Here is a 21,265-nt window from a genome sequence, read left to right on the forward strand (position 1 = left end):
TTTCTCTAACCCTGTATGCACTCATTCTCAAGGCTGATAACACTTGGATTATAATTTTAATTCGATACATCCTTTCCCTTTTTTAATTGTTAAAGAAATGCCATTTGTCTCCCTGAAATATAGGACTCCCCAGGCCACTTTATTGATAACATAATTCTAGTCGCCTCTCCTCCAAAGTAGTAAAAATTTGCTTGAAAGTCTTAGTTTTAGTGTTTCTAGAATTGCAAAAGAGGAAAAGGGAAAAAACTTTCTTAAAGAGACTTTTAAAATTGACTGACTTCAGAATAAGCTTCAGTGGTAATACAGTCAAATGTCTGTGACCCCCTGAGAGATAGCAGTGTATGTGGGATAGCCATGGTTTCCTTATGAAATGTGCTTAACCAGATTTCAGGTTATGTAAACCTGGTGCCCAGGGCAAGATGATGGCAGGGGTAGGGGCGCAGGTGGCAGCTGACTGCATTCCAAAGACAAATAGAAATGTTCTGAGCATCTGCTTCTTTGAATTGTTCATGCCTTTATTACTTTCAGTTAGTAAGAATTCTTCTAGAGGGTTTTTTGGAATCAGTTTTCCAATAGATTACTATTATTTAAACTATTTTACAATTGTCCTTGAATTTAAAGTGGAGCAAATTCTGCAAACCAAATGTTAAGGGTCACATTATAAACCTACAAAAGGTGGACTTGTACTAAACTCCCATGGTGCTAGGCAGTATTAATGTGTGATTATTGAGATGTAAGTATAGTGTGTATGTCCTGAAGTTCTCGTTGGGCACAATAAACCTGAACCACTAGATTCTGTCAGTGTTAATGACGTTTAGGCTTCATGAAGTCATGAATTAAAATGTTCTTAATGGAAGAAAAAACTGCCCACTACAAGTTCCTCCAGAATTAGGCTTTTGTATACTCCTCTAGCCAGTGAGGAGAAAAGGAGGAGTTATGCTTGTTTGCAAATTGCATGAAAGCCATGCTTTTGACCAAAATTTGACAGATTCTTTTAGACTAGCACCTTGAAAATCTAAAAATTTGAGTTGAAAAAACTTTACAGGGAGAAAAACACCTTAGCATTCACAAATGCTTTGGTTTGCCAGCTCAAGCAAATGACAGAATTCCTGAGTCAAAAATCAACCAGATGACCACAGTTTGGAAACTTGGTTGTTCCTTCACCACTGCTCTTTGAGAACACTGGGGGTCATCCCCAAGCACCTCAGACTTGACCCCCAGCCCTAGTGCAGAATTGTTTTTGAGCTTCCACCCCAGCCTTGCCAAGATAGAAAATCTTTTACACACCATCCTGCTGCTAGGCCTGAGCTTTCTGAGGACAGAAGAGCCTTGTTCAGTTGTTTTGTGAAGAAGGATGCTAATGTTGGAGGTTCAGCCCTAGATTTTCAGAGGGTGTGGGAGAAGCTGACAAACATGCTTGTCCTTCACGCTTTTTGGTTAGTGTATTCAGTAAGAAACATCAGCATTTTAGAATTGTAAATTGTCACCAAAAAAAAAGAATGTTTCAGCATATCATGAGAAACCATTTTACAGAAAATTTTGTTTTCTTTTCTTTTCTCCTTCCCCGTACTGTGATGTGACATCACCATGAAGACCCTCACATCTCCTCGATGAGGAGAACATGGGGGAATCAGAGGCCCTCCAGAGACCAGGCAGTATCTGAACACTTTGGGGGTGGGGCCCATTAGAAAAGAGGAAGGAAAACAAGAGCCAAGACTAGTTCTGTGGTTCAGCCAGGAGTGCTGGCCTCCTGCCTGCCTGTGGTTGTTGCTTTACTCTTTTGTCCTGAGCTCCCCCAACCCCCTGTGCTGCGGAGGCTGTGGTTGTGCCATCCACCATTCCTGTGACTTTAGCCATGCTGGGGATGCTTTGGCCTAAGCTCCATCAAAGGAAATTCCTTTTGGGGAAAGTTGTACTTAAATTGTTATGCTCCCTATGATTACGAATGCAGAGCTCTTGGTTTGCAGTTCTTTTACCCACATTGTCATTTCATCCATTGGTCATACAGGATTTTTTCTGGTGAATGGTTCCCAGAGTGGGTGCACTCAAGGCCATAGATAACCAGCCACAAGAGTGAATTAGGAATTAATGATTTCCATCAGGAACAATATTGCCCTGCAACTGAGTTTGATTCTAACAGTATTTTGCATTGTATATGGTACATGGATACCCTTGTTTCCACTTTACTACTGTAATCAAATGGATGGTAGGGGCCAATTTTTAGAAACATTAGCATGAAACGCATAAATTAAAGTGAGTGTTGAGACCAGTTAGTTCAGAGGCAAGGAAAACAAAAGCTTTATGAGTTTACCGGTAATGTTTACTATCAGTGGATGTGATTAGACAATCAGACTTTTGTTGACAGGCTTCCTTGGCCAAGATCTGGTGATAGAGGACAGGAGTCAGTGATGCTCAAAAGTCTGCAGAAGGGAAAGTGAAGTAGTTTTGTTGTTACATAGACATGCTCTTTCTAGTGCATTTTAAAATTTGCTTTCTTTTGAATGACAGTCATGCAGTCTTTGTTTCCAGTGAAGCCTGTTATCTTGCCAAACAAGCACCCACCTGGAAACTAGATGTTAACTCACCCTCATTTTCAACTTCCCTAGACTAGCTTTCATTTTCATTTTAGTACCTGGAATTTACAAATACTGAAAACATATTGTTTAAAATTCATCGTATTTTTGGTCCCCTGAAGGTCTTTGCCCTTTTTGTTTTGACAAAGTATTAGGAAAATAAATGTTCTATTTGCTGAGCCTTATTTATCTGAATTTCCACTTTGCCTCATCTGTTTATAAATCCTTCACCATTTGAAGCCCTCACAAAAATTGTCAAAATTGTCATTTGACCCAAGCCATGAGATTATTTCCAACTTCTTTCTACTTAGAAGAAATAGAATTTTAGCTTAATTTTTCAAAGGAGTTTTTATTTCATGTAATAGGAGAAATTTATTAGTCAGCAGATGTTTCTCAGATGGCCTTTTTTAAAATACTCAGAACCCCAAATTATCTGCCTGTGTTGGGAATCAGTCCCCACCACAGATACAGAGCCTCTCCTAGAAGAATTTTCTGCATGGAATAGAAGTGTGGCATGGCTGAAAGCCATTGGGCCATGGGAACTAACCCTGCTTCCTTTAGAAGGCTCCCCTAGTTGGATTATCCATCCATGGGTTCACTTGGCCACCCGCATTAAACCTCCTGCCTTGACACAACGAAATCAACTGGCCAAATTAGGTTTCCCAGGATATAAAACATACTCCAGAATCAAACCTAAGGCTGTTGGGGATATTCTCTCTTCCAAAGGAGATGAGTTGGTAGTGGGTATGGTCTGAAGGAAAGAGGTAAATATTTTCTTGGGCTAGTGGGTAATGACCAATTTTTTGGTCTCTCTGTTATTGTTAAAGAGTTTCTGTAATCTAAGACAAATGAGGTTGCCCAAGATAATGTGCTGCAAGCAGATATAAGAAGTCTTCTTGAGACTTGGTGTTTTTTCCTTCCCCAGAAGAGAAGCCAAAACCAGATCCAGTATTGAAGTCTCCTTCCCCAGTGCTTAGCCTAGAGCCTAGCAGCGAGAAGAAAGAACTAGCCAGTCCAGTACCTGAGACGACTCCAGTGGAATCCATAGCAGAGCTTCCGCCTCCTCCTCCTCCTCCTCCTCTGTCGCCTCCTTCCATGGCTCCAGTCGCTCTCAGTACTGTTCCTCCCAGCAGCACCGCTGTCTCTCTGTGTAACCTGCCTGCCTTCACAGCAGATGGAGATGATCGATGTGAACTTGCTTCCCCCAAAGAGGATGCCATACCTTTGCCCAGTCCTGTACCTTGCACAGAAACGTCCACCCCGTCACCAACACACGAAGTAGAAGGTGACATATGCAAGGATCCCTGTAGTGTAGCACCCAACGATATTCCACTGATTGCTACTACAAACCTCATTAATGAAATGAATGGAGTTAGTGAAAAATTGACAGCTACAGAGAGTATTGTTGAAATTGTAAAACAGGAGACGTTGCCTTTGACTGTGGATCTGGAAGTCCTGGAAAATCCCCCTGAAGATATCAAAGTGGAACGCATGTCGACGCCCATCCCCCTGTCCGCTGTTCTTTCTCTTTCCCCATCTCCTCCTACTCCCCCAGCTTCACCCCCTCCAGTTCCTGCTGCTCTCACTACAACCAGTGCTCCTAATGTTCCTGCTGCTGCTCCTGGAGTTTTAGAAGACGAAGAAAACTTGAGAACTGCCCTCAATGAAGATGCAAGAGACATCCAGCCAAAAGCTGAGGTGGAAACAGACGGGCAATCAGAAGAAAGTGTGGATTCTCAGAACCTCAATTCAAGGAAGAGCCCTGTCCCAGGTAAGCAGGAGGAAAGGGTGTATTTGACGCATTGGCTTCTTACCTAGCCATTTTCCTAATTTCAGATATGTTAAGGACTTGTTATTTTATCTGCTTGGATTATCCAACCATCAAGACTGATCAGACCCTCTACACCTTTAGGAAGTGGTCTTCCCAGGTTAGCGTAGGCAGCAAAAACAGTGATGTCAGCCAAAACCTGATAGCTAGTGCTACCTTGTCAGTGGATAGACACCTTACATATCATCCCTCAGCCTGTACCATTTTGGACCTAGTGTAGAGTTTGTGTACTGCAGGCAGCCTTAGACAAACTCTCCCCCAGTCCTGATCATCTCTGGGCTATGAAAGGGTATCAGAGGACTGCTTTAGTAACGCCCTCCCCCACCCCCCATGCCTATGAAGATGAAAATCTCTAGGCTGTCTTCATCCGTGCAGATTTTTTTTTTTCCAAGTGTAACGGTCTTCCTACTTTGTTGGCTTAGCAAATAAAGGGAATTTTCCAAAATGTACATAAATGCATTTAGGGAATATGACATTTATTGATTTGATAGCTCATTAATTCCTGTGTCTAAGTTGTTAGAAATCAGATGTGCAACAGTGTGGTTTGTGGGAATGGAGGCCTACGGGGGGAGAGGGGGTGTTGTGTGACCTTGGCTACCTGCTTGTTTGGGCTGCTGACTTCAGAATGGAAGAAATAAGTCATGTCTGGAATTCATTGGGTGTTTGTATATAAAGCCACTTCCTATAAAGAAGACAGGAATCAGAAGAGCTGACCTAAGTTGGGAGATTACGTGCTTAGTTTTCAGAGAACAAAATGCCATCCTAAGAAATTTGAAACTCTCTGCTTTTCAAATAGTTGAATTTTGGGGCAGCTAGGTGGTGCAGTGGATAGAGCACTGAACTTGGATTCAGGAGTACCTGAGTTCAAATCCGGCCTCAGACACTTACTAGCTGTGTGACCCTGGACAAGTCACTTAACCCCCATTGCCCTACAAACAAACAAAACCAAATAGTTGAATCTTTTTCCTTTAAGTTTTAACATGGATTTATTAATAACTAAGTATTCCCCCTTTGCTAAAACAGTTTTTAATATCTACTATAGTTGACAGAGGCTCCAGTTTTATACAGATACTTTTTCTTTTACTTTTTTAATTTAGAATTTTATTTTTCTCAACATATAAAAACAATTTTATTGTTGATTTTTAAAGCTTTGTGTCCCAAATTCTCTTCCTCCCTCCCTTCCCACCCCCCTTAAGAATGCAAGCAATTCAATATAAGTTATACATGTGGAGTCTAAACATATATTCTTTACTGAAGTCATTTTAAGACTCCATTGAAAGCTTTCCTTTTTTCAACTACGTTTGGATCAATAGCATTGTAGTTTTATCTTAAAACTAATAAGTTTAGTCCCTTTTTGGGTAGTGATGTTGCCACTGTCATTACTCATACAGTTCAGCACTCTTTCCTTAAATATGGACGGTCTAGATGGTAGTTAAGCAGCTTGATGAGTAAGGGTGGGTTCCCAGAAGTCAGAGTTAGAAGAAGAGAATGGACTTGTAGGTGGTCATTGCCACCCCCCATCCCCATCACGGTGATCTGTGTTCACTGAGGAGCTGCTGTGTGCTACGTAGTGTAAAAGGGAATTTCAGAGATGAAGCATACAGTGCCTACTTTGAAGATCATAATTTCTGTGTGCTTGTTGTCCCCCTTGCCCCATCTAACCTTTCATCTGCCAATAGATGGAAAGGGCTTTGAAAACTTAAAGTGCTCTATAAATGCAAGCTGTCGGGGTTAGCCACCCAGCCCATAACAGGAAAATTTTCTCCCCCAGCCCACCAGGGAAGTGGCTGTCCACCTTTTATTTGCCGAGTAATGAATTGAGGCCTGAACAGGGAGACGTTTGATGTACAAACCTTCAGTTTATAGTACATTTGAGGAAGGCACCCAGTTGATAACATAAAATCAAGTCGCTAGAATTTGCGTTCACCGTTTTGAAGGTGTTAGATGCCTTTATTCTCGAGTGGTGTCTGTGAGTGTGGGTTGGATTTTTAAAAAATAAACTATCAGTGTGATTGATTTCCATTGTAATCCTATATAATTTGTGTTTTGTTTTGAAAAAACATTCTTCTGAGAAAGGGGCCGTAGGCTTCAACAGACTGGCCAAGGGGTCCGGAACACAAAAAAGGTTTCATGATCCCTCTTTTCTAGAGGCAGAATTTCCTGAGACGGAAATGGTCTTGTTTTCCTGGCTGATGATCCCAATGTCTGTCTAACTAATCCTTTACAGTTTGCCAAGTACTTGGCTCACATACCTTGTTGGGGGTAGTTGAGGTAGAGATGGTGAGGAACTCTTTTCCTGTAGTCTTTGCAGAAAACCATGAATGGTAGGAGCGATTCTCCCAAGTTAGAATTGAGTCTGATTCCCTAGAGCTGTCATGCTGGGGGAGTTGGTTTGTCCCACAAACAGGAGCTGCTGATCACAGTGCCATCTTTCTACACATGCAACATAGCTCCGGTAGCAGTGTATTTGGAGGTGAAGTGGAATGAACGAACACAAAAGTGTGTGCACACATCTGTTCTATAATTAAATTATGTACTTCTGCCTTAGAGATTGTCAGTTCCCTATCTGTGCTAAATTAATCCTAAATTAATTTCCAGTCCATTTTAATAATGAGTTGAAAATGGCACAATGGAATTTATTAAAATGCAAAAAGCATAAAATACCGACGAGCCTACAAAGGCAGCAATAAAATATAATAAAGTGGCCTATAAAGGGTGTTAATGAACTCATTGTAGTAAGCTCAGGCTGCTCTCTGTGGCTGCCGCAGGAATTGTTGGATAGGCTATTTCGAACTGAGTTTATTAGTCTGAACTTAACAGTCTTTTTACCATTTCCTTTTGGTAAGGATTTTTTTTTTTATCCCATTGGTATGCATGTGATTTGCAGGAAGAATTAGTCAGGCAAAGATAGATGGATGTAAAAGGAGTATTCTCTTTTTGCATTGGTCAGATTCCATTTTAGAAGCCACTCTGATCAAATTTTATTTTCTGATTTATTGTTGATTCAAGTGGGCAGAATTGGTTAAGCTGGTAATGTAGCTTTGCCTTTACCTCCTTGAGATAACAGAGGTACGAGAAGTTTTAGTCTCCAGTCATGTCAGTAACAGCTTACACTGATTGTGTGCTTCATCAGGCACTTTCTTCAGCAGCAACGACACTGTGAGCTAGGTAATAAAAAGGTTATTATCCTTTTGTTCCTGGAGTTAATAGTGCTGGTGAAGTCAGGAGCGAGATTTGAACCTTACTCTTCTGATTCCAGTTTAGCTACTCTTTGGATTGGCCCACATTCTGTCTCTATATTCTATATTCTACATTCTGTCTCCTGGCTGCTGTGTGCAGAAAGATCTCACCCCCCAGTGGTATGCTTGAGATGTGAGAGAGGGATGCACAGAATGTTGGAATAATGCTCAACATGGTCTAATGCAACACTTTCATTTGGGGCAGGAAGGAATCGAGGTAACAAGTAGTTATGTTACACATACCAATTCTCTTAATTCCCCGTGAAGAGCTCTTTTCATGCTGAGCCAGACTGCCTGTCATAGAGGGCATAGCTTAAGAAGGCAGACTCTGTGGGCTGTAATGTCCTTGTTCTCCTATTAGGCCACGTCAAAACCTTTGGAGGCGGTGCTGCTTTGACAGGCATACTAATAGGACTTGAGACCTTGTCAAGGAGGTGTCATCTTCCTTTTACTTTTAAATATAATACAAGCTGTATATTATCTTTCATCTTCAAAGCCTCTTGTGCTTTACATCTTGGTCGCCTTAGAAACCACACAGCTAGGTGGGGCAGTGGATAGAGCACCGGCCCTGGAGTCAGGAGGACCTGAGTTCAAATCCGGCCTCAGACACTTAACACTTAAATAGCTGTGTGACCCTGGGCAAGTCACTTAACCCCAACTGCCTCACTTAAAAAAAAAAAAAAGAAACCACACAGCATTTGATGTTAACCTACAGGATTCTGTCTTAGGGATCTAGATCTGCCATTGACAGAACCCCAGGATTTAATGCTGGGGAGAGCCTTGGAGGTCATTTGGCCCTACTCCTTCATTTTACAAATTAGGAAACCATGGCCCATAAAGGGAAAAGGCCTTTGTCCAGGTCACAGTGATGTGATGTAGTAAGTTGTAGAACTGAGGTATGAAATCAAGAAATCCCCGTCTTTGCACTTTGCTACTGCTTCTGGGCATTATTAGTGGGCTACAGCTACCGTGACCACTTCTAGGAATGATTGCTAAGTTGGTACAGCTCTAGAACCTCAATGATAAGCTAAGCCAGGTATGATTGAACATTGGGAAAATTGTCTTCCATCACCCAAATCTACCATACACTGATTGTACCAAGATCCAAGGGATTCAGTTCAATTCAGCAACTCTTTATATGTTTTAAAATATTTTTCCCCATGAGTTTATTATGAATCAATTTAAAAGCAGCACACTTCATACAAAAAACCCATAAAACTATATACAGCCCCAAGTCAGAGGCAGCATCACAGCAGCTGAGGAATCCTCAGATCTTGGTGGGCACATTCCTGGGGGAGGGGGACCTCTCATGCTAGGAGGGGGTATCCCTCTTAGGGGGCCCATGAGAGGTCTCATTGCAGAAGGAGGGGCCATCATGGAGGAGGTGTCCCTTGGCTCACAGGTTGGGGAGGAGTTCCTCTACCAGGGGTGTGCTGTGCTGGGCTCCTGCTATGCTGGCTATGGCAGCAACAGCAGCAGTAGCCATAGTCCCTCTTGCCTGTGGGGTCATCAGCTGTTGGGAAGGCCCATCAACTCCCTGGACAGGTCCTACTAAGCCTGCAGGAGCCTGGGGCATGAGAACACCAACTGGCACACCTCTGCCTGCAGCCCTGTCGATCTCAGGGCTTCCTGCAGCTCCAGCTAACGGCACATGGGCTGGAGCTGCACATGGGCAATGCCTGTATCTTTAGGGGATGGGCCTTCTACAGTCATAGAGACCAAGTTCTCCTCACAAAGCAGTACCAGGCCCAGAACCCTCTTTTCCTCGAGTTCAGGTTGCTTTGCATTCTTTGGCTTGATATTCCTGAATTCATCACAGTCACACAGGATCAAGTTCATGAGCTTGTCAAAGACCTTGAAGGTGCCAGTGAAGATGTAGCCATCCTGCAGGATGCACCTCATCCTGTAGTCGATGTGCTGCAACATCTTGCTGCTCTTGCCCATCATCATGATGCCAGCTAAGACATGCCCCGACTTGGAGAAAGGAGCCCGCTCAGGCGGTCGACCCCAGACACAAGGAGCCCTAAAGAAAAGTGTTCCCTCCCCCCACCGCCAAGCTTCCCTCTCTAACAGACATTTATCTGTTTTTAAGGAAATGTCTAGTTTAAATTTGCCTCTTAACCATTTTCTTAGCTAAATAGTCTTTCCCTTTACAATCTACATCAACAGCATCTCCAAATCAGCAGGTACTTATTATTTACTGTGCTCAGAGCACTATGGGAAGTGTTAGGGGTGATGCAAAGATTCAATAAGATGAAATGATCCTTGCTCTCACAGAGTCCATATTCTACTATGAAGTAAGAAGAGGAGGAGAAGAAATAATAATGCATAAGTGCCCTGCATAAGTAATAGGTGAGCAGGAGGAACATGCAGAACAGGCTTTTTAAGATCCTGCTGTGGAAGAGACAATATTTGAACTTGTTCTTGCGGTTCTTGGACTTGTTCTTTATTAGGAATAGACTCTACTTCAGCAGCAAGGCATCAGTGGGCATATGGCACAAGGGATAGGCGTTACATAATGTGGAAATAACACTAACTTTGAAACCATATTTCACATTAGGCCAGGAAAGAAAGAAGAATACAGCTTATTTAGTAATTCAAGAAATATTAAGAGAATGTCTGCCCTGTGCTAGGCCTAGGGTTGCCAGCTAACTGGTATTTTATCACAGAAGCTTCTTTTTTTTTTTTTTTTTAGTGAGGCAATTGGGGTTAAGTGACTTGCCCAGGGTCACATAGCTAGTAAGTTAAGTGTCTTGAGGCTGGATTTGAACTCAGATCCTCCTGACTCCAGGGCTGGTTCTCTCTCCACTGCGCCACCTAGCTGCCCCAGTTCACAGAAGCTTCTTACTGATCAGTTGTGTTGTAACTGACAGGTATTTTTAAAGTTTTGGTAAACCTAGCCTAACTTTGCTAGACTTTCCTCAGAATAATGAAAGGAGATGTCACCCTTGCCTTTAGAGAGCTTGATTTCTAGTTGGGAACAAAAATGTATGAATGAATTTGAGGGTAATTGAATGCTGTGCTAATGTTGTCTGTGAGTAGAATCAGAGTAATGTGAGCAGACTTCCTAAAGGAGCAAGTTTGAGCTGGGACTTAAGGCCTGAAGCCCCCAGTGCTGCCACAGCTCTCCTGTCCTGGGTGGACTCTAGCTTTGGCTTCACCATGAGTGGAATTGTCAGCAGAGAAGGGAGATTGCCGAGTGGGCTTTTTTCTCAGCTCCTCTCTTCTGCTTCTCTCCCATTGGCCGGTTATAAGCATGCTTTGCAAGTCATCACGTCTTGGAGTTAAGGTGGTGGGAACTTGGCCATGGTGGGGCTCAGATGGAATAAAAAGCAGCAGCAAGGCCAGTGTGACATCTTTACCTTTCTGCCATCTCTCTTAGAAAAGAGCTGAGCCTGGCTGCTTAGAAGTCTGTGTTGAGTACCTACTGAATGAATTTGGAATTTCAAAAGTTTATCCCCAATTTCACAATTCTCAGAAATTAATTCCATGACATTATCTGGCTTTTTTCCTGGGCTGGGGGTTGGAAAAGGAAGAACAGACATACACACAGGCATACATATACATACATATGCACACATTCACACAGAATGCTTGCATACACACATGCATACATGCCCCCACACACATATAGGTTTTAAGTCTTTTAATACATAAACCATGCCATTACTGCAAAGCCCTGTGGATTCTATAGTAACTCCAAAGAGCAAAATTTGCCACAGAGCCATAATATTCCAAAGATGATTACAGCTTTACAAATTGGCTCTGGCAGAATTTCAGTTTGTCAAAAAGCATTCTGTTCTACAGTTAAGAACAAAACATTCACTAGGTTTTTGTCCTTGGTCCTGTAGTTGTTGGTCTGGAGGTGAAGTCTCAAGCCCAAGTTCAGGCGTTGGCAATAGTAACAGATCCATCTTTTCCTGTGCTCTAGTGGAAGGAGCATGGAATTTGGAATCAGAGGATCTGGGCTTAGATTCGTAGACTTCGTTTCTCAGGGCCAGAGTTTCCAAAGAATGAATGAAATAATTTAAGTATTTGCTGTGTGCAAAGCAGCACCAAGTTGGCACAGTGGATACAGTGCTCAGCCTGGAGTCGGCAAGACTCACCTTCCTCAGTTCAAATGTGACCTCAGATACTCAGTTATGTGACCCTGGGCAAGTCACTTACCCTGTTTCCCTCATCTGTAAAATGAGCTAGAGAAAGCAATGGCAAATTGCTCCAGTATCTCTACCAAGAAAGCTCCAAATGGGGTCACAAAGAGTAGGACACAAATGAAAGTGACGGAACAACCACAAGCACAATATGCAGAGCACTGTGCTTCATGCTGGTGATACAGATAGAAGAGTCAGGCAGCCTCTGTTCTCCAGGAGCTCACAGTGTGGGCAAGAAGTTGGGTGGAAAAGCCCATGATCCCTCGGGCGCAGCAGCAAAACAGATCTGAATGCTTCTTCTTTAATGTCATTTCTATCGACAAAATCATCTTCATATCTGGGGTAGAACCCATTGACGGGGCCGAGGACTTTGGTGGTGAGAATTTTCTTCTTCAGGTCTTCAGCTATGTGGCTATAGAAGATTTGAGGCAGTGGCCTTTGCGGATAGAAGTCTTCACCAGCCCACACCTCCAACGGGGCTGCTTCCTAATGTGGTGACTGTGGGCCTGGGCTGGAGAGACTGCTCCCATTCTGGGGCTCCCCTTAGTAATAGCTGTGGAGCCTGGACCAGAAGCAGGAATTATGGTAGTTGGGGCAGAGGGAGGGAGTTGGGTTCAGGATACATGGGGAGGTAGTGGGCATTTAACCACTGTTTGCCTCACTTTCCTCATCTTTAAAATGGGGTTAATAATAAAACCTATCTCCTATGGTTTGGGGGAAGATCAAATAAGAATCATTGAAAAATTCTTAGCACATAGTAAAGGCTGTATAAATGTTAACCATCATCATCATAATGATAATAATCTCTAAATCCTATGATGTTTCAAAAGGACGAGTTCATGATACTTCAAAAACTAGATTCCACCATTTATTTCATAGAGTTCAAGTGAATACTTTGTAAATGTGAGCCATGATTATCTAGATGAGAATGTGTTCATCCCCGTTCTTTCTCTGAGCACCTTCCCTATGATTTATTTAATTTTATTTACCTCATTTTAGTTGGCATACTGTAAAGTGGTGAAAAAAGCACTGCCTTGGAATAAAAGATCTGGCTTCCCCGTCTTGGCTCTGACACTGACTGTAGCTGGGCAAGTGACTTTGCCTCTCTGCACCTCGCTCCCTACATCATGAAGTGTGCCTAATGCTACTTTTTACCTATTTCACATTGTGACAAAAATGCATTGTAAACCTCAAAGCCCTAAAGAAATAGGATTCATGATTTAAACTGCAGGGATGAAGGAACTTGTTTTCGAGGCAGACATCTTTGCTCTATTTTTTAAATGCTGTGTGGTTTATGGATCTTTGAGTACCACAGTCTCTAAGTCAGAGCTGCAAGTGACTCAGAGACACATGGTGGATGCTCAAGTGGTGGAGAATGTTATCCAGGAAACAGCCCTGGTGAGGAGGTGGCTGAGGAGGCCAGTTTGAAGGATCGGAGCACTTGCCAGCCAAGCTCACTGTTAAAAAGTAGCTACAAATACGATAGAGACAAGCGCTGGCAGCAGATGGCTGCAGGTAGCTTAGGAACAGTGTCAAGATTACCAAGCCCCAGAATGAGTCAAGGCTGTGAAGGAAAACTAAAGACAACATCAGCCCTGGTTTGTTTTTTAACCAGAATTGAGCCGGATCAAAAGAAGAGCAGAGCTGCTACTGGGGATGGGTGGAATAATGATAGCCAGCAGCACAGAGACGTCAGAGCTGCTTCCTTCTTTCTCTGCCAAAGAGAGTTCTTCGACCTACTGAGAACAGTAGAAATGGCTCATGGGATGTTGGTGCCCAATAGAAATAAGGAGGTCACGAAATGAAACAGTACTTTGGGAGCCTCAAATGCTGGAAGAGAAGAGGGGATGGGGTTGCCAAGGCACAGTCAGTGCTATTTGAAACCAATTTAAAACCAATCTATGGAGAATGAGAGAAGCACCATTGGACTATGGAAGGTCAGATTTCTTTCTCTTTTTTTCAAAAAGAGGAGGTGATATGTTCTACAAACTATAGGCCTGTGACTCCTGGCCAAATTGTCAAGCCGGACATCTAGAGAAATAGGAAAAATAGAAGAGTGAGCTATCATGATCACTAAGCCAACATAGCTTAATCAGGAACATGCTATGCCAAAGTAACCTTATTTCCTTTATTGTGGTGCTTATCAAATTGGGCCACAGGGGATTCTGTGGAGTATTGGATGATCTTATGAGAGAAAAATCAGCTGTGAGCTTGGCAGTCACATAATCAGATGAATTCCAAACTAGTTGAGTGGCCGGATGCAGGGTCCAGTGGCAGCACGGTGGCCTGTGTGGTAAGTACCCCAGGCTCTGTTCTTGTCCTTTGACCATGACTTAGATAAAAGCTTATGAGGCATTCTTACCACATTTTCAGATTAAATTGCCAGTTAACAGGGATTTATTAAGTGCCTGTTATTTGCTAAGCATGTGCTAAGTGCTCGGGATATGAAGCAAAAGCAGTTCCTGACTTCAAGGATCTTCCATTCCAACAGGAGGTAGCAGATCCACAGAGGAGACAGACAGAGTAGATGGGAGGTAGGTTCCTTTCTAAGGAAAGTCACCAGCCTCCGGAGAGGCTGCCAAAGCCCACCTGCAGCAAGGTGGCACTCACACTGCTTTCTGAAGCATTACCAGAGTGGGGATGGCCACCGCAAAGGCCTAGAAGTGGGAGATCTGCAGAGCTTTGTGACTTGGCTTCATCTCTCTTCGGCATGTGCCAAGGAGGTGACTTATGGGAGTAATCCAGGGTTGGCCGAGGATACAGGAGCCAGAAATTTGGGAGCAGAAGACACTGGACAATGAAACTGGTTCCCTTTGGAAAGGGAGGGTGATGGCATGGATAAGTCCTGGGAGGAGGATTAGAGGTTCTGATAAAGATGACGAGTAATTTTAGGAGGAAGTCATAGGGAGAAGGTGGAGAGATAAAAGATTATGATCACGTAGAGGAAATTCTGCCTTCTTGAACATGGAAGTGGAACACTTAGAGGGATCACAAGATCAAGACTATGTAGCTGAGGTGTCGTAGAGGAGAGATCATGAGAATTTTACTGGGAAATTGGGTGTTTGAGGGAAAATCAACATGTATTTTGAAGTCCCCTATTATGAGAGCAGGAGCTGGGGTAGGGAAGATATCCAGGGGGGTTAAGTAGATAATAGCTGCCAGAGTTACACTTGGATGGTTAATTTAAATAGCATAAATTTCAAAGGAGTAGAAGTTGCTAAGAAATAGTCATCATTGGAAAGTCTGGAAATGACAGTGGGGAGCAAAGAGTATTCTAGTTCTTCAAAGAGTAGCAAGAGGGGCAGCTAGTAGCGCAGTGGATAGAGCACCGGCCCTGGAGTCAGGAGGACCTGAGTTCAAATCCGGCCTCAGACACTTAATACTTGCTAGCTGTGTGACCCTGGGCAAGTCACTTAACCCCAATTGCCTCACTAAAAAACAAAAACAAAGAGTAGCGAGTGGGGAAGTAGTGGAATGCAGCCATGACTGGGAAGGACGGGCAGGGAGCTGGGTTTTAGAGCGGGCCAGAAAGTGGAAAGAACAAGAGGGAAAGTGGCACATGATAAAGGTGAAGATGAAATGATCTGATGGGGGATGCAGCCTAAGCTGGAGGTGGATAAGAATAAGGGAATGGAATTGAAGACAGGGGTGAGGTGTCTTTGGCAGTTACTAAGACCCATAGAGAAAAGGGATGTGGAAAACCCAAGTCTAAACAGCATGTCAGTGAAGTCATTGCTGAAGGCAAATGATTAGAAAGATTCCAGGGTTTGAAGTTGGTGCATGGTGCCCATCTGTCTTGCCCACCCTGTACTGTATCTGGGGAGATAGCTTGAGGCCACCTCTTAGTAGACTCGAGCATGAGGCTTGTGTGGCCCTTCTTTGGAAATGCATACTTGCCTAGGCCTCTGCCAGTGTTGTAACCTTCAGAGTGTCTCAGAGCTTGATAAGGAGCCAGGAAATGGTGTGTCCAAGGCTACCTGGAGCAGAGGGCAGTCAGGCCTGGCTTGTTGTGGCCTTTAGGGTTTGGCCCTTCCTGCCCACCATGCCAGGAGAAATAAATGAGCTGGTGTGCCTCAAGAAGAATGCCCGCCCAGTTCTCGGCCGGCACAAACTGGGGGCCAGCACCATTAAGGTGAGGCTGAGTAAGAACAAATCAGATTCATGAGTGCATTGTTGGACGGCAGCACTATGATAGATCCGGGGGACATCTGCAGAATACAGGCAAGGCAGAAGTCATCAGTGTGATGTGGAAATCCAAGAAGCTCATGAGATCTTGGGATACATTAGGAGAAGCTTGTTCCCGAGAATCAGGTGGTGATCTCTGTCTGCTTTAGCCAGATCACATCTGCATTGTGGGTTTAGTTCTAAGACATTGTGGGGAAGCCACCAGAATGTGAGCTACTGATTGAGTAAAAGACTGGGGTGGTGGTGGGGGGTGGTATTTAGCCTGAAGGAAGGGCAGACTCAGGGGAACATCATGGTCTTTTTCAAGTATTTGAAGGGCTGTCATATGAAAAAGGAATTCAGATTGTTCTCTTTGTCCCCAGATACCAGAACCTGGAGCAATGGTGGGAAATTAAAGAGGCTTAATGTGGGGAAGAAACTTGTGAATGATGAGTTAAACCATAGCTTCTTAAACTGGGGCTCATGTAACTGGATGTGGGGGTCATGAAAAAAATGTGGCAACAGTAAAGGGTTATGTCTGTCTATTTTATATACCTGGGGGTGCATAAAAATTTCTCAGGCAAAAAAGGGTCGTGAGTGGGAAAAGTTTAAGTGTGGAATGGATTTTCTTTGACAGTAGTAGTTTTCATCATCCTGGGGATATTCAGGAAGAGGTTCAACGACCACTGGTTGGGACTATTTATTGGAGATTCTTTGGAGGTCTTTTGAGATTCTCTTAAATGAGTATGTGGGAAAGAAGTGGCAGCTCCTCTGATGAGACCCAGTAATGAGCTCTGCTGGTACTCATGAAATCTAAAACCACAGAGGCTTTTTCTCTGGGTAGTCATAGATTTATATGGAATTTTTTGAGGATTGTTTGTTATGTTGGTAGTTTTTCTCATGTTGAATACATTATAAATATCACAAATCCTGTTTGGTCATGATGAATTGTTATATGTACCGAAACATTCTATGGTTAGCATTTAGTGTACTTTAGTTCTTCCTCTCCCCTTCTCCCCTGATACCCCACATTTATATTTAAGGAAATTGGTCCAAATTTTCTTTTTTAGTTTAGTTTTTGCCAGATTAAAAAATTCATTAAAGTCATTGTGAAGTATCCCGTCTTTATAATTATGCGGTTTCCGTGTAATATAGGTATTATTTGTTCTTGGAAGTTTTAAAAGAATTTACCTGTGAATCTGGGCCAGGTGGATTTTTATCAGGGTAATTATTTGATGACTTGTTTTGTTTCTTATTCAATGATTGTCCTTTTCCATTATTAAGATAGTATTTTGCCAATTTCAGTAATTTGCATTTTATGCATAAATATCCTTTTCCTTTATGTTCTCTAATTTGAGCTGTTATGTAGTATTCCCTAACAATATTATTAACCTCTTTTGTGTTTGTCATCTTTTAAATTTTGTGATGTTTCTGATTTGTTTTTCTTACTTTTTTGTTAATTATTAGTATTTAACAAAAATATTAATTTTATGCAATTATCAATTCAAGTGTTCTTTTCATTTACTATTCAGATTATTTCTACACTTAACTTTATAGTCTCTTATTTTCTTATGACTATTGCATTGTCCTTTTTGTAGTGATTCTTGATATAAGTGCAATCCAATTATTTTACCACATTAATTTAGGTGACATAAATTTGCTTCTAAAAGTTGTTGTGACTGCATCCCATGGGTTTTGTTGAGTGTCTTTTTATATGCTTTATTGTTTTTCTGCAACTCTAAAAAGAACAGGAATACAATAATAAAATCATAAACACAGTAACAAAATCTTCCTTTAAATCCACATCTAACATCATATGTAATGGAGAGACCACTAGAAGTCTCACTTTTCAATACTTTTATATGACAGATTAAAAATTCTAGCAATTTGAGTAAGAGATTAAAAAGATATTAGAGGGGCAGCTAGCATTGGATAGAGCACCGGCCCTGGACTCAGGAGTACCTGAGTTCAAATCCGGCCTCAGGCACTTAATACTTACTAGCTGTGTGACCCTGGGCAAGTCACTTAACCCCAATTGCCTCACTTAAAAAAAAAAAAAGGTATTAGAGGGATTAACATTGGAAATGAAGATGGAAGTATGTTGTGGTTTTTGGGGGGTTTTTTTTGTAGGCAGAGTTGTGAGTTGCCTAGGGGTCACACAGCTAGTAAATTTTTGAGTTTAGATTTGAACTCAGGTCCTCCTGACTCCAGGGCTGGTATCATATCCACTATGCCACCTACCTGCTCTGAAGTATATTATTATTATTATCATTATTATTATTATTATTATTATCATCATCAGATGACATAATTTACTTCGGATATACAACTGGCTCAAAAATAATATTCAGACAAGGGAGTTTAGCAAAGTCAGGATACAAAATTAACCCATAAAAATAATTTGGATGCTTATTTAATATCAATAAACATAAAGAAAACATCATGAAAAAATATAATTTACAATAATAAGAACTATCAAATATATGTGAATTAACTTACCTAGGAATTCACATGATCTATGTAAGGACAACTTTTAAATTATTATCCTTTTGATTAAAGACCTATATCAGTAAATCAACAAGTGTTTATTAATTCCATGCTCTGCACCAGACACTGTGCTCCTCATGCTAGGGAGACAATATATACACAGAGATGTCTATAAAGATAATACAAAGTAGATACAAGGTAACCTTAGGAGTAGAAGGGACAGATAGCAGGAAGGGCCAGGAAAGAAAGGCCTTCTACAGAAGGGAGAAGGTAGGAGGTCAAGGTGAAGAGGAGGAGAATTCCAGGCATGCATGAGGCACATTCTTTATTCTTGGATAGATTGAATTTATTTAGCAAAATTATAATACCTGCCAACTTAATTTACATAATTAATGCAGTATTGGTCAGAAACATAGAGCTTTTTCATACAAGTAAATAATAGACACTAACAAATAGCCTGTAGGGGCCAAATTTAGTATTGGGAGAGTTAATTGGGTGGCTCACCATAATGGGGTTCAGAAAATAATGGGGAACTTCTAGGTCCAGAGTTTCCTCCCTTCCAAACTGCCTTTTCTTTAGTTATTTCTCTCAGACTGATAAGAAAGGAGATTAACAGCCTCTTTTCCACAAACAAATCAGGTTTTATTAATGGGAACAAAATTTACAACACAAGTGAAGTTAATAAAGCCAGGGACAATGAGAAAAGGGATAGAGAAAGGGAAAAATAAGAACCACTTCCCAGATGATTAGAATCTAAATCTCTAGGGTAAAAAGGCCCCCAGGTACCTCAAATAAGCTCTGCTTCCTCAGCTACCCTAGTTGGAAGCAACACAAACTCGCCACCACTTTGAGTCTGTAGTTTTAAGGAGAATCAGCTATGCAATCTCTCTCCCGGTTTGGTACAAAGGTCAAAACACCACCAGCTCCTCTCTCTCTCTCTACCTTCCTTTCCTGTCTCCCTTCAAGTACTCTCTCCTCCTCCTCTCCCACAGGCAGGGCAGTTCTTAGTCATTCTGAGTCTCCAATTGGTTCAACATACCCCCTGGGCTGTCCCCATTATAATTTGGCCAGGCCCATGTAGGTGTGGGGGAACTCCTAAGTGGGACTTAGGTACTTTAGTTGGATACTTTGACTCAATAAATGTTCTTTGTGATCAGAGTTCCTTTTGTTTGTTCGATTATCTCTTAAAGTACACACCCATCTTCTCTTAGGCTTTTAAAGGTTGCATCTTTTCAGTCTGACCATAATGAAGCAAAGGTGGGATGATGGAAACCCCAAATCACAATGAATTCCTTACAAGCCCATTAAAGTTTACAAAGTGGATTTTGTATATCTATTGCACACGCATATGTGTGTCTATGAAATCTTGTTTTTGTCCTCATAAGAGCCTTGTGAGATAGGTGCTGTTATTATCCCCATTTTTCAAATAAGGACCCTGAAGCTAAACAGGGTTAAATGTCATGTGCAGGGCCACAAAGTTAATAAGGTCAAAGGCAGCTTTTGTACTAAGATCTTCATGACTTCCCAAGTCTATTCACCATACCTCTGATTTGTCTCGGGGTGAATAAAAACCAAAGGATAATATAGAGAAACAAAGTGGCAAAAATATCAAGATGCATTTGATTTAGATCTCCTTGATTATGTTAAATGTCTTACTTTTTTATAACAAAAGAGAATATAATGAAAAGAATGACCAACTGGGGAAATATTTATGGCCAATTTGACAACTAAAATATATAACAGTTGTGACATTTATGAAGACAATTCCTATTTCACAAAAATCTAAAAATCTAAAGACATCTTCAAACAGGGAAATACATTTTAAAACCCTTATATTTTTGACTGGAAAAACTGTTGACCCTTTCTTCAGTCAAAGAGATGTAATTTAAAGCAACCAAAGTAGTTCCTCCCACTCAGTGAGGCCAAAGAGAAGAACAGTTGGGGACAGTCAGTCCTGTCACATCCAAGCCTTTTCATTAGAGCAGGTTGTGAGGCATAAGATTCCCAGTAATGAGAAATTTAAGTAAATGTCTTTATGCAACAGTACAATGGCAAAAAGAGGGCAGCCCTTGAAGGAAAGAGTGCTTATTTGCTCTGATCACAAGGACATGGGAAATGTACAGGAATCAACGAAAGCTTCTGATGGAGGAGTTGAACCACTGGCTCAGACTTTAGGATATTTTGTGGGTTAAAATTTTTTTTACTTATAAATTGAATCAAAATGTGTATTGTTGAGTTCTTGGAGCTAATACTGGGAAGACCAGGTCTTATAGATAGAGAAGGAGCCCAACCTCCTCAGTAAACAAATGGTGATTCTCGACATTAGCCCTGGGATTCTCTCTAGCAACCCCGGTTTTGAGTCTTTTGGGGCTCACCCTTTTAAAGAAAGAAGTAGGATGCCTAGACAATAGCATCAGCCTATTGGAGAGGAAAAGATCCCCCAATCCACCGTTCTGGCCAGTTGGTTTCCTCTCTATGCCAGGGTCATTTCACTTCCAGGTGAGTACAGGCCCTGAGGATTGTAGTCCTCAAGTGTTTTTCACACATAGCACAATATTCTTGGCTGTGAAGAATCCTGTCCATTGCCCATTTCCATTAGCAGCCATATAGGAGAAAGCCAGGATTTGTGCCTGGTCAGTTTACCTCAGCAGACATTTTTGTGCAGTTCTTTGAACTCACAGGGTTTGATGCATTTTGAGGTAAGTAGTGTGTACTTGTAAAATGCTAGTGTTAGGGCCAAATTCAATATGGGGAGAGTTATTTGGGCAGCTCGCTGTAATATTAGGCTTCAGAAAATAATGGGGAATCTCTAGGTCCAGAGTT

The 21,265-nt window shown here is 41.9% G+C and overlaps 1 protein-coding gene and 1 pseudogene across 33 annotated transcripts in view; one reads left to right on the forward strand and one right to left on the reverse strand.

The window, feature by feature from the left end:
* EIF4G3 (eukaryotic translation initiation factor 4 gamma 3) overlaps positions 1 to 21,265 on the forward strand; it is a 378,410-nt gene that overhangs the window by 270,758 nt on the left and 86,387 nt on the right. For all 33 annotated transcript variants that reach the window (XM_043990697.1, XM_043990692.1, XM_043990693.1 and 30 more), the window contains one exon: positions 3,499 to 4,344. In XM_043990697.1, coding sequence (XP_043846632.1) covers positions 3,499 to 4,344 — 846 coding nt within the window. The remainder of the gene's footprint in view (positions 1 to 3,498; positions 4,345 to 21,265) is intronic.
* Positions 8,859 to 9,590, reverse strand: LOC122746212 (annotated as a pseudogene).

Source organism: Dromiciops gliroides, chromosome 3, assembly GCF_019393635.1.
Source record: "Dromiciops gliroides isolate mDroGli1 chromosome 3, mDroGli1.pri, whole genome shotgun sequence".
Classification (NCBI taxonomy): domain Eukaryota; kingdom Metazoa; phylum Chordata; class Mammalia; order Microbiotheria; family Microbiotheriidae; genus Dromiciops; species Dromiciops gliroides.